The sequence below is a fragment of the Spea bombifrons genome, chromosome 4 (assembly GCF_027358695.1).
Source record: "Spea bombifrons isolate aSpeBom1 chromosome 4, aSpeBom1.2.pri, whole genome shotgun sequence".
NCBI classification, from domain to species: domain Eukaryota; kingdom Metazoa; phylum Chordata; class Amphibia; order Anura; family Pelobatidae; genus Spea; species Spea bombifrons.
The window spans coordinates 59,822,301-59,836,088 of NC_071090.1; the positions used below are offsets into that span (position 1 = coordinate 59,822,301).

The 13,788-nt window shown below is 40.4% G+C and overlaps 1 protein-coding gene across 1 annotated transcript in view; it reads right to left on the reverse strand.

Annotated features, from left to right (window-relative positions):
- The window catches only part of CPNE8 (copine 8), a 96,887-nt gene extending 88,092 nt beyond the window's left edge, over nucleotides 1-8,795 (reverse strand). Inside the window, exon 1 of the mRNA XM_053461829.1 lies at nucleotides 8,554-8,795. Within this exon, the coding sequence (XP_053317804.1) occupies nucleotides 8,554-8,681 (128 nt within the window). The 5' untranslated portion in view covers nucleotides 8,682-8,795. The remainder of the gene's footprint in view (nucleotides 1-8,553) is intronic.
- Nucleotides 8,796-13,788: the final 4,993 nt, after the last annotated feature.

Genomic DNA, 13,788 nt, shown 5'->3' on the forward strand with positions numbered 1-13,788 from the left:
TGTACTTGCTCAATTATGAGACAAGTTTTTTTCCAGAGCAAATGCTCTGAAAAATACCCCTCGTCTTGTAACAGAGGTCGTCTTCTAATGAGACTAAGATCCAGATCCCCCGCAGCGCTGCATGTGACCTGGATCCTCCTGTCTGGTAACCTCAGCTGCTGCCGTTATTTACACCAGACGTCTATCACCAAGCGTCGGCGAACGTGATAGGCTGCGGGGGAATTCTCTTCACTGCCACCCGGGGAATGTCCGCTCCATGAACGCAGACAACCCCCGCTACTGCTTGTACTTCCACCAACCAGTACATGCTGGACTAAGGTTATGCCTGAGATTACTGTTAACAATCATAATACCGTATTTTCTCGATTATAAGACAAGGTTTTTTCCAGAGCAAATGCTCTGAAAAATACCCCTCGTCTTATAATGGGGGTCGTCTTATAATCAGACCTCAAATAGGTCTGACTATGATACTAAGATCCAGATCCCCCGCAGCAATGCAGGGGACCTGGATCCTCCTGTGTATGCCCACCCCCCAGCTTACCGGTGTTTCTGAGTCCCTGGTGCTTAGTCTGGGCAGCGTGTAGAGCTCTACGCGATTTGCGGAAGTTGTCTACGTGGATCGCGTAGAGCTCTACACGCTGCCCGGACTAAGCACCGGGGACTCAGAAACACCGGTAAGCACCGGTAAGTTCGGAGGAGGGAGGGGGAGGGAGTGTTAAACGGGGGGCATAAGGCATTTCTGGAGGCAGAGTGCTCTGCAAAATGCCTTTTAACCCCCTTAATGCCACTCTGCCTCCAGAAATTCCTTATACCTCCCTATATGCCACTCTGCCCCATAATATGCCTTTTAACACCCTAAATGCCAGAGTGGCATATAAGGGTATAAGGCAATTCTGGTATAAGGTCAAAAGGTATATCATGGGGCACAGTGGCATATAGAGGGTTAAAAGGCGTATCATGGGGCACATTGGCATATATGGGGGTCTAAGGCATTTCTGGGGACAGAGTGGCAAGCCTGGGGCAGATGTGCATAACTGGGGGGGCAGGTTGTAAAAAATATTTTTCTCAATCATAGCTTTTATTAACAAACAATTGTTCACATAGTTTACATGAATTAACATTTACTGGTAAAACTTTTTTCCATAATATGCAATGCCACCTATGAGAAACAGAACTCACACTGTGTGTGAGGGTCATCTTATATTCAGGCTTTTTCTTTTTTTCCTAAATTAATATTCAGATTTTGGGGGGTCGTCTTATAATCAGGGTCATCTTGAGCAAATACGGTATACATATTATACACACACATATACATATATACACACACACACACAAACATTATTAAACGTTTTGTACAATTTTGGTGTGTAATTTACTTTTATTAAAAGTGTGGGATATTTTTATTGTTTTTAAAGGTGGGGGGTCATTTTCAGCTTCCGCTAAGTGAACCCTGAATTTTCAGTTTCGGCCCAGAATTTTCATTTTGGTGCATCCCTAGAATAAATAGAACTACTTCATTTTTACTTTTTACTTATCCAGAATCCTGAATTTGTAGTCACACAACTTTCTAGGCCCAGAAATCAGTGAGAGGAAAAGTAAAGGTTTGGTGTCATTTACTTTATTTTAACCTGCATATCTTATTAAAGGCTAAAAATTACAGTGAAAAATGAGTGCGGCCCTTGCACGTATACAATTCTGATGAAGTGGCCCACTGCAGAAAAAACTTGGACACCCCTGGTATAAGGCATATCAGGGAGGCAGAGTGGCAAGCGTGGGGCAGATGTGCAAACTGGGCAGGTTGGCAAATAAAATGAAATATAAAACAAAAAAATAATTTTTCTCAATGATAGCTTTTATTAAATAGGAAAACATTTATATGAATTAATATTTACTAGTAAAACGTTTTCCCTGTAGGGTCGTCTTATATTCAGGCTCTCTTTTTTCCTAAATTAATGTTCAGATTTTGGGGGGTCATCTTATAATTGAGCAAATACAGTAATGCGTGGCTTTTCTGAGCAGTATGTTTGTCAAACGTTTGTATATAAAAAAACAAGTAATAATGGGACTGTATTTCATATGAGAAATAGGATATCACTTTTTGCAAAACCTACACAGGCGAGACAAAACAGCAGAAAAGTATATAAAAGACACTAGCTGACAAAATCCAAGATATACAGTAAAGATTAAGCCATTTAGTTACCTTGTGTAAAACATAAACGATACCTTTTCTGGGAAAAGAATATTTGTTTTATTGGGGGAATGCAAAAAAAAAAAATAATAAAAAAAAAATAGCAAAATGATCTGAAAAAACCCTTTTCATCTTGGACTAGCCTTACACAAAGGCGTCCAGCCTATCTGCTGTATTGAATAGCACCTATTCTGTAATGTTTTCTTTGGGTCAAGGAATGGCACAGCCCTCTGGATGTTCCGACTGATGAAAATATATTTTGACAGATCATATATATCTGACCGACTCATAACCAAATTCATCAATGCCTTTTCATTTTGCAATTCGTAAAGGTAGCGCGTGAGCTCCAGTTTTGCTTTGAGGCAACCATATTGGCATGCCACTCAGCTGGACCTCAACATCAAACTGGCAAATGCGATCTTGTGTCTGCACAGCTGTCCATAACAACAGTTCAATTTAGCACTATTGGTCTCTGGAGAATGTGCAGCAGCTCCAGCAGTTATTTAAAGGATGACACACTTAGATCACGGTCCAGCATCCTTATTCTATAAAGAAATCAGGGGAGAACTGCACAAGTATGAAGCCGTAGCTGTAACTCATAAACAGACCATTTTCTGTATCAGTTACTAGGAGACCCCTGGAGATGAGCTGTGTGCCTTGCACATATCATTCTGGAACAAACTATTATATCATGATCAGAATAAAAACTATTTTCATTCATATGCTTTTTTTGTCAGCAAAGTCCCAAAAGTAGGCACTCGAGTACCATAAAAGCAAACAATTCTATCCAGAAAGATTTATATTTCTGTCTAATGTCACCTCATGTTTTACTCTGCTAAATAACACCCTCTCTCATCTTCTCCTTTGTGTGCATACTAGACCTGAAAACCTTCTAAAAAACATATTCTCCTGTAGAGGTATCAGAGAAGCAGAATTTAATAATAGATATTGCATATACCATATGTTCTAAAACATGGTTGTGAATAATGTTTTAGATTTACAATGAATATTTCAAATTTGTAACCAAAGTTTGAAGGCAGATTCTTAAACAACTCCTATAGGGAAAGTTTATTGCTCCACATTTTAGAAAGATATTAGTTGCAAAGGAACATTGTAAAACATTGTATTTTTTATTTATCATGATATAATATTAATCAGTAAGTTTTATTTATTCTTATGGCATGAAAAAAATAGTTGTTATGCCAACAGAAAAAAGGTTGGTAATGTTATGAACATTACAAAACTGCCACTTTTCCTAGCATTGCTCATGATATGGTCAAACCAATTAAATTCATAAAGATGTTCAGGGGAAGTATATTTTAATGGAGGAGGAATGTCGGGACAAGAGGCCAAAAGTATAAACTGAAACATGGTTACCAGGCACGGCCCCCGAGGTTTCTAACTCCCTAGAAGACCTCTATCTCTGGTCACCCCAGCCACTACTGTACCGCATGTACATGCCTGCCAATATATTAAATGCCATGGAGATGCCCCCTACTAGATGTGCACCCTATGCAACCACTTTGTTTATTATTTTGTTACCGAGTGGATAAGCAGAACAGCCTTCCAGCATGTGGGAGGTTGTTAATACAGCGAGGGAACACACATTTAAGGGGATAGGCAAAAGGCTATCCAGAAGATAAGGCAAAACCAAACACCAAGCACTGTTTGAGGTTTTACAGCAGGTACGATTTACAGGCAGACTAGATGCGCTTAATGTCTTTAATCTATATTTCAACATTACAGGTTTCCCAAATACTTCACCATCTGGTCAGTGTTCAGTGTAACTTCAATAGACAAAGTCTGTTAACACATTATCATCTTAGTCATGTTCAAATACAATCCAACATTTATCTCCGTATAAATATATGCATGGGCGGGGGTGGGGTGGGGTGGTGGTGTCAGTGTTTTGTCATCTTCCGAACCTTCTGGCTTTAGGATAACAAGATTTTATGAGCAGGGGTTACAAGCCCATCTGCATAAATGTCAAAAAGGTTTGCACTGCTGGCACCCATTGTTAGCATGGGTATAGCATTATGTATTGCATTAAATCCATTTACTATAAGGCATTTGCATCTTTTGCGACAATGACATTATGCTGTCTGGTGACAGCCATGTTTTAGGATTTCCCTGTATAGGATATAATTAACACTATGAATAGGCAGCACGACTGGTAACTGCATGAAAAGAAAAGCATATACAATTTTAGCATTATTCCTTGTTAACTTCTGTCTGCCAGCACCTGACTGGCAGTGAACACTGCTCCCAGCACTTAAAGGTCAGCGGCCCAAACATCAGAGGCCTGCAGCCTCCTCTTAGATTCACAGCATCATGCTGTACTTTTAGATCACCCAGAAACAGTTTTGCAGCATTCATCGGTGTGCGTCCAGCAGGTGGCGCATGCTAAAGGCGTACGCTGCCCAAGCAAACTGGTGAGTTGCAGGTTTCCTTGTTGTGCCTAAAAGCCAGTACGTTAGCATTTCCACACTTTCTACAAGGTCTGCCCATAAACACCTGTGTGCATACGCACAGCAGGTTTCATTTACACAGTAATATATACTTTCGCGTGTCTACTGTGATATATATATATATATAACATACAATATATATTACACACACATATATAATTAAAAAGTAACACCAACTCCAGGAACGGTACATTTGGCATGAAAATTGTTATTACAATCGGACACTGCTCTATGCTCTGACTGTTCAGTAATGCTGGGAACTGCGTGTGCGTGTTTATTACAGATAAGGTTAACAGTTGCTGTGCAATACCAGTCATGTGCTTGGGCCCTGGACCAACTTTTCAGATATTAGTGTCATAATTATGTGCATACTAAATAAGTACATGACTGCGTACTAACATGTGAACGTATGATGAAACAGCCTTGTCACAGTTGTTTGGCTTTACGCAACCATGGAAGTCCCCTCTAGCTGAACCATACCTCCTAAGCAACACAAATCTCAGTGTCTTCTTTTCCTCCTATCATGTCTGCCTGTTATATTATACAATAATATAAACAGCGGAAATAGCCTTACTCAGTTACAATAGGCCACACGGTGGTACTTCTATTGGCCCAATAATAAAAGTGTGAAAGGTCCCTTTCTTCAGGTAGAAGAATGATCGCTATTAGACAAAAGTCTTAGTAAAGTCCTGCTCTGTCCACACTCCTAAAACAAAAGTGTAAAATGTCTGGCCTTTTCAAATGGGAGGCATTTCTGAACATGTATACGTTATATACCACACAAACTTAGTTTCCATGTCTTCTCTTGCTGAGCTCCATGTCACACAATGACAAAGAAACAGGTATCTGCAACCAGACTTTCCAGATCAGACCCTGAGCTATCAGAAGTAGGAGCTCTGCAACTTTGACGCTGCATGAAAGGAAAGCCCAAACTCCATTCAGGCATTCATAGAGTAAGTGCCATTAGACTATCTCTGTCCAGCTCAGAGACAACAATGCTGACTGTAATGACAAAAGGTATCAGGACATAGTGGTACATCTTAAGGATGCCAAGGGGTTAAAGGTTAACACTGGTCTGTATAAATAAACTGTAGTCAATCTTTTTAATAAAATATGAATTTCTATTTGATTTGGTAAACATGTTATAACTAAATATAGAGCTTTATGTAGCACTGTCCATGGGAGACAAAGCGCCTTCAAGTTAAGCAAATTACTAAAAGCAGCTGGTGCTTTTAATCTATTAATAAACCTTCAGTCTATCATCAGGAGTCTGCAAATAATACTTCTGAAGTGGTTCAACTAGGCAGAGTCAAGAAAATTAACTGTGTAGCTACAGATAGACTGCATGGCACATCGGAGTAACATTAAAGTTTGAAAAATTAAGAATTACAAAAGATCTGGAAAATTATTCAAAATACAAAGTAGTAGTTTTCTTAAGCAAATAATTCCCCATCACCCGGTTTGGGCTGTTACTCGGCATTGCACAATCTTTTATCCCTGAATGATCACCAGTGTCCCATGTGCACTTGTCTTGGTGCTACATGAATTATATTGTAATGTATGTAAAATCCTGCCTTTCTTGTACACTTGGCCCATCTTCTGGTTACTGCAGTTTGGTAACTACCTGAAGAACGTTTTGATATTTCATATTTAAAATGGAATGACAGAGTTCAGTACAGTCAGGAACAACAGGACGCTACATGTTTACAAGCAAAGTGAATATCCTTTTAAAATATTTTCAATGTTTACACGCATAAGTATTATTTTGTTTTCTTTTACAAGTAACAAATACTGCATGATGTAAACACATTTGTTTTGTAACCCAATTGACACCATTCTATGATGTATGGCTCCCACATTTATCTATGAAACGCTCATTTTAGCACTAGAATAAGCCTCTGATTTTAGGCACCATTCCCATCCAACTTCATGGAACACTAGTGTGTCTGCAGTGCAAGGACCTCAATTATATACATGTAAACATGCAACAGTCTACCATAATATATACTATTCCAAAAATTACAAACACAAAGGCAATCAATATTGGATAATATCCAAATCAATGCTCCATTTGGACTGGGCAGGGGCCTCCTTTTCTAATGTAGTTATTCCTATTGTACCCCAATCATAAAGCCTGTAAACAACTGTATTTATTACATGACTCCACTGACTGTATGTCTCCTGTTATATTGTAACGCACAAAGTACATCTGTTAGTGCTTAATCACAAATGAATCCTCCTAATTGTCTAGTCCAGGAAATGAACCCTGTTTTATTGGTGGAGTAATTTAAGTCAAAATCAAGATGAAATATCATGGCTAAAGAAACAACAAAACAAAGCATGAAATATTGACTGTAATCACACAATATTGTAGATGTGCGTGTTTCTCATAATTTACTTGATTCGAACTTTGACCCCCCACGTCCCTTTCATGTAAAAGAAAATCAAAATAAATACATGGCAGTCACATGAACTGGAATATGCAGCAAACAATACAGTGTATTGGCACAGCTTTCAGTTGCGTTGACATAGCACATCTTGTGATTCTCATTACCACTATAGCTATAAAGATGCTGGGTTAAAAAAAAAAAAAAAAAGACAGATGAATAAGCAAAGCTCAGAAAATTTCATGGCACATGCATTCTCATAACTGTTGGTGAATTGAAGGAAATGACACCGATTTCCTTCCTCAACCTGTAGTGTTGATAAGTCAAAAAATATTAAAAATAAAATTATAATTTAACAATGTGTAATGTGCCAGGCATTAAAGGGTTAAGTGCAGGTCTCTTCTCTGAAGAAAGAGCAGCAATACCTCTTAACTCTCAAATCATTTAATTTTATTGAACAGTTCCACCGAACATCTTCTACCCAAAAGGGATTATCGGTTTGACCAGTGAAGTGGTTTCGCTCTCTATTGGCGTCCTTTCTCCTGACTTGCATCACCAAACAGGTTGATGTGAGAACCCATGATATAGTTAAAATACATACACAGTGCTATGTTGTAATAATGACACTATCAACGCTTATATTACATTAAATCAGTTTTCTACTGAAAGACTTCCCTATGAAATGATTGTTAATACAGTGTGTCAATACAATCCATGTCCATAACAGCTAAAATCAATTGTGCAAGAAATAACAAAAAACTGATTAACAATAGGGTTATCCGTCTACTGAGCAATGTCGGCATCTAAGTCAAGAAAGATAAAAACAACCCATAAAACAAATACACTGTAACCGCTAATAACACACAACACTGTCTCTGCCTTCAACAGCAAGAGATTGCTATGAACAGATCTACGTGAAAACCTAAAATAAATCACCGCGGCACAGCATACAACAATCACAATTAACAACGAGTTCCAAAAAAGGTGACAGGCGCCAAGTGGATGTGTGACAGAAAAGTGACAGTGAAAAAAGCAGGAATTCTGACCTATGGAAATTGAAGTTATACATGATTGTGATTTCAGCCAGTACCACAAATATGGGGGATTTCCCCAACGTTTTAGTGTAAAACATCATAACACAAATGGAAAGGCTGACAACAGGAAACAAGAAAACCGCCAGCGTGTAACACTGTGCACACTAACTACATCTCCATGGCTTTGAATGCCAACATATTAAAGTCCATTAAGTCACTGGCAAGCGAAGCCCTCCCTTCCTACCTGGCCTGGGGCAGTTATTCGCAATTCATACACCAACACTGCACGAGTGACTACCTCTGTGTATTACAACATGTCACTGTGTATTAATAGCACTTACTAAAGGGGTAAAGTTTCTACAACCCTTCTACAGAAGCCCCTCGTTAAACCAAATCTGTTGTGAACTGCCAAATACTTTAACACTATTAAGCCCTGACGTTGTCCTGAAGCATGGAGAACCCCAGTAGCTTCTCACCTGCAGGAGACGGTCAACTCCACTTTGGTGGCCGGTATGCTAGCGCTGAAGGGGTTAAAGTCCCCAATAGAAGCCGTGTTCCTGAAGCCGAAGTCCATTTCGAACCCCAGTTTATCCGGTGCGAACATGGGGACTGGTGGGATGGGGGTTTCTGGAAGAACCTGGAGTGAAGCAGTTACAGGGGAAGAACAGGTGAAACAAGCACCGTCAGGCTCGATATAAAGTCATATATGTAAGCAGCTGAGGGAGGAAACGGCGTGCAGTGACAGGAGCGTCCACACAGGCGGGAGAGGGGCGGGGAGAGGCTCTGACGGGCAGGCACTGAACGCTGCCTGGGGAAGGCACGGAATTCCCGGGATGGAATCTGGCTTTTTTCCACAACTTTGTTGCAACGCCTCTGCCTTAGGAAGGAGCGGGGAGAGACACCCTGCTTCACCCATAAGAACTTCATAATGGCTACCATAGTTTCTCATATGGTCGCTCAAACAGCAAAACGGTGACCTGCATCCTGGACCAGAGCAATGGAAAACCAGTGCAGGGCATAACGGGAAGGCTGTTATTAACCCTTTACCTATGGAGCACAGTCATTCTTGTCTCCCATGCTTCAGCTTTATCCCTGCTCATTTTCCCAAAATGAACGCACCAGCTGCTAGCCACCAAATCACTACCGTTTTACCCCACTGTTGACACTTCTTTCAGCCGTCAATCCCCCAGTTCAACCACCTTATGCTTACTGCCCTTATAAACGTTCCAGCTGCTGTCACGGATGGGTATGGTTCACCATTAAATGCCAAGGCTTTAGTTTGTATTCACTGAATTAAGTCACCAGCTTTCAAGCAGGGATATCAACCATAACATACTAGTAGCAAAGACACCAACTGGGAATCCTCGATATGATCACAGCAGTGTAGAATAGGAAGGCGTCAGCTCCAGACTGTGTGACCCTGAGAATCAGCCCCTTTACCCCAAGCCTCTGAGAATGGGGGGAAAAACCCTGACAGTTACCAAGTATGACTATTGGTTGTTGCATCATTGAATGCTGTCTTGTCTCTGTCCAGGACATGCAAAGAACTATATTTACCCCCAGTTAATCTTTTTACATTAGATGAACATGAGGCTTTAAATGATGAATAACCATCATTGTTGATGTATTTCCCAAAAGTTACTACCGTGCTGCACGAGCAGAGGGAAAGGCGTTAACACATTGGAATTTGGCTTCAGAATTAAGTTCCCGGAATACATTTTGGCTCTGTCCTATTTTTCCCATATTACAAAACTCTGCTGTAAATACAAGCTGCTATCAGTGACAGAGATTATTATAACGTTTAATAATTGCAGAGAATGGCAGAAACATTACTCAACCTACAAAGGTTGATTGCTTGATATCCGTATTTTTTATTGACTAAAAGCAGATCTGTCACTTTTACTATGTTTATATTATATTAAGATTATATTCCCTTTCTTGATCGTCAAGCAAATGAACCCTAGCAGCGATGTTGTTTCCTTTCTTTCCTTCAAATGGTTAATTGCATGAGAACAACACAGAAACTTTTAAGAAGTTTTTCTGTTTCTATGGCAACAAACCATCAGGTAAGGGTCTCAACACAGCTTGTAGGAAAGACTCTGCATTTGTATTAGGCCTCTGAGCCTAGGGCCAATTCTAATGCTTTGTTATGAATACAGAGTAAAATCACAGATATTAGAAGCATTTCAGTGAAAAATATTTCAGTACAAACCTGAATGCAATAAAACTATCACAATGAATAATTCTTTTCATGAAATACAAACATTCGAATGTATTTCCTTCTGTTGATGTTTTCGTCATAGCATGAAAATAGATTTGGTAGGTTTACTATTTTGTATTATGCCAGAGATAATGAAGTTGAGGTTGAAAGGCTCAATTGAGCCTTTGGCAGACAAGAAATGTGCCAAGTTCTCTATTAGGTATAAACTCTGGCAAGATAAACGATTATTTTGAGATGGCAGTAGACACAAGTTTTTTTATTTTATTTATTATTCTTGCCATAATCAGATACCCTTTAAGGACAATGGGCAGTCCCTAAACCCATTGAAAACAATGCATTTTGAGCCCGTACATGTACGGGCTTTGTCATTAATAAGGATAAGAACTCCTTGGCCTCTTTTTTATTCAAATCATACTCTTCTCTTCTGAGAAGGCTTCCCAAAAGAATTTGGAGTGTTTCTGTGGGAATTTGTACCCATTCATCCAGCAATAGCTTGTGTGAGGTCAGGCACTGATGTTGGACGAGAAGACCTGGTTCTGCGTATCGGTTCATCCCAAAGGTGCAGTGTTTTTCATGTCAGGGCTCTGTGGAATCGACTCAAGGTCCTCCACACCAACCTAGTCGAACCATGTGTTTGTATGCTGTAGCATTTAGATTACCGTTTACATGAACTGGCAACAGTTTGGGAAAGTCCCCTTCCTGGATGATTCTGTACATGTGCATGAAACAAGTTTCATAAAGACATCTGACACCTATTGGGCCAGAATAACCTAAATTGAGATACAGGTCAGAGACACCTATTGCTGATCTATTTTAGTTATTTAGTGTTATGTAGAGAAAAACAAACATATATAGCAGAACAGTTATGTTACATTGACTGTGTGTTAAGGGGTTGTGTGTTCACAATCAGACGGGGCATTTTAGCAAAATTTAAACACTTGATATCTATCATGTCGGGGAGTGGTTACATTGGGTGGAGGCATAAAAAAATGTTCTGCCCCGTAAAGCTGGTTATACCACTGGCTGTAATGCCCCGATGTCGAGGCATTTAGTAATACCGAAAACTGCTGTAGGGACCCTGGGTTGTCCCTCCACGGATGCTTCCATGTGCGCCATATACAATGTGGCTGTGAACACTTGCTTTAACGATTGCCTCCTAGCTCAAACAGCATTGATGAAATGCCTCAATATCGAGCTATTCTGCAACCCCGGTCCGGAGAGTGACCACAAGCACCATAGGGGGAGATGTTGTCTCTCACAAGATGGAGAGGCCCACTCTGAGACCCCAAGAGTCTTCAGACCCACCTAAGAATTCTGAGCTCCCCCTGCAGGTTGAATGCAGGTACTTTACAATGGAGCCCTGCTTACTAGTCACAGTGTGAGTAGTAAAATATGTAATAAAATAAAAAAAATTAAAAAATAAATAAGAATGACGTAACATATAAGAATAATTTACATCTACAGTGATGTTACCATCAGGGGAACCATCCAGTTCAAGCAAAATGTTACAGCCACTCACTGGCCACTTTATTAGGTACACCTGTTCAATTGCTTGTTATTAGGTACACCTGTTCAATTGCTTGTTAATCACCAAATCACATGGCAGCAACTCAATGCATTTAGGCATGGTCAAGACAGCTTGCTGAAGTTCAAACCAAGTAGAGCCCTGCGTGGGACTGTTTTTTTAATCCTGCTCCCGCTGATTTTTTGCCCAATCCCGCCTGCTCCCGCAATGTGGGTGTTCCACTCCCGCCCGCTCCCGCCACATTTGTGGCCAATCACGCCCGCTCCCGCCTCATTTGTGGCCAATCACGCCCACCTCCTTACCTGAACTGCAGATTTCCCGTGCAGTCCCGCAAGACTGCCCTCGAGTTGCTCCCTCACAGCGTCTCTTCTCTTGCTTCGCCCAAGAACTAGGCAGAGTCACGGGAAGTGACGTCACATCACGTGGCTCCGTTTTGTTCCTGGGCGGAGCAAGAGAGGAGGCACTGTAAGGGAGCAGCGAGAAGGCAGCCTTGCGGGACTGCGCAGGATTACAGGGACCCGCAGGTACAGTGCCTGACCGCCCGCTCCCGTCCGCAACACCAGCAAGACCGCCCACACATGCAAGTGTTTTGGCGGGACCCGCCTACTAATGCAGTCCTCTAAAACCAAGCATCAGAATGGGAAAGAAAGGGAATTTAAGTGACTTTGAACATGGCATGGTTGTTGGTGCCAGACTGGCTGGTCTAAGCATTTCAGAAACTGCTGATCTACTGGGAAGACTGGACATTCAGATGGCAGGGTCGAACTTTGGCATAAACAACACAAAAGCATGGATCCATCCTGCCTTGTATCAACGATTTAGGCTGGTGGTGTAGTAGCAACTAGCATCGTTAGTAGCAACTGAGCATCGTTTAAACGCGACAGCCTACCTGAGTATTGTTGCTGACCATATCCATCCCTTTATGACCACAGTGTACCCACCTCCTGATGGCTACTTCCAGCAGGATAATGCACCATGCCACAAAGCTATCATCATCTCAAACTGGTTTCTTGAACATGACAATGAGTTCACTGTACTCCAATGGCCTCCACAGTCACCAGATCTCAATCCAAAAGAGCACCTTTGGGATGTGGTGGAACGGGAGATTCGCATCATGGATGTACAGCCCTAAAATCTGCAGCAACTACGTGATGCCATTATGTCCATATAAACCTAAATCTCTGTGAAATGTTTCCAGCACCTTGTAGGAAGTATGCCACGAAGAATGAAGGCAAAAGGGGGTCCAACCCGGTACTAGCAAGGTGTACCTAATAAACTGGCAGTGAATGTGTGTGTGTATATATATATATATATATATATAATACATTAAAAACTTCATTTTTATGAGCAAGTCCTAAAATTAGCGTATCTTCTCAAAAATCCTGGCATAAAATATTAGCATATTTAAAATACCTATCGGGTGACTATTGACAAATTTACAGGGGTAAATTGAATTGTCCAGGTTCAAAGATGCCCCAAATAGGACATGGGTGCATACTGACCATATGTAAAAATGCAAAACTCGAAATTCACACCTTTCAAATGTGGCCTTTTAGCCCCAAACAACCCGACAAACACATAGATTTTGTAGTGTTTTTGGCAGTGACATATATCAGAAGCCGTATATACATACCTAAAGTACAATGTGTGTGAAAAAGAAAAACAAAAATATACTACCACAAACTTTGACCAAGACTAGTGGTGGAAAAATATTGTATATTTCTAAAATTAAGACAAATATTATTTATGACTCATCAGGTTTTTGTATTAGCTTTTGTAGATGAGTAAAAGATTTTTAATATAAAATAAAAGATGCTTTTTCAATGTTTCCATTACCATATTTTTTTTAAAATAGAAATTGTGGCCAAGAAAATTAAAGCTAAACATGAGTACCTCAAAAATGTTAGAACAGCCTCGTCACAAGGGTACAAAAAGAAAAAAAAAGCAGCTAGGGTTAATGTGTGC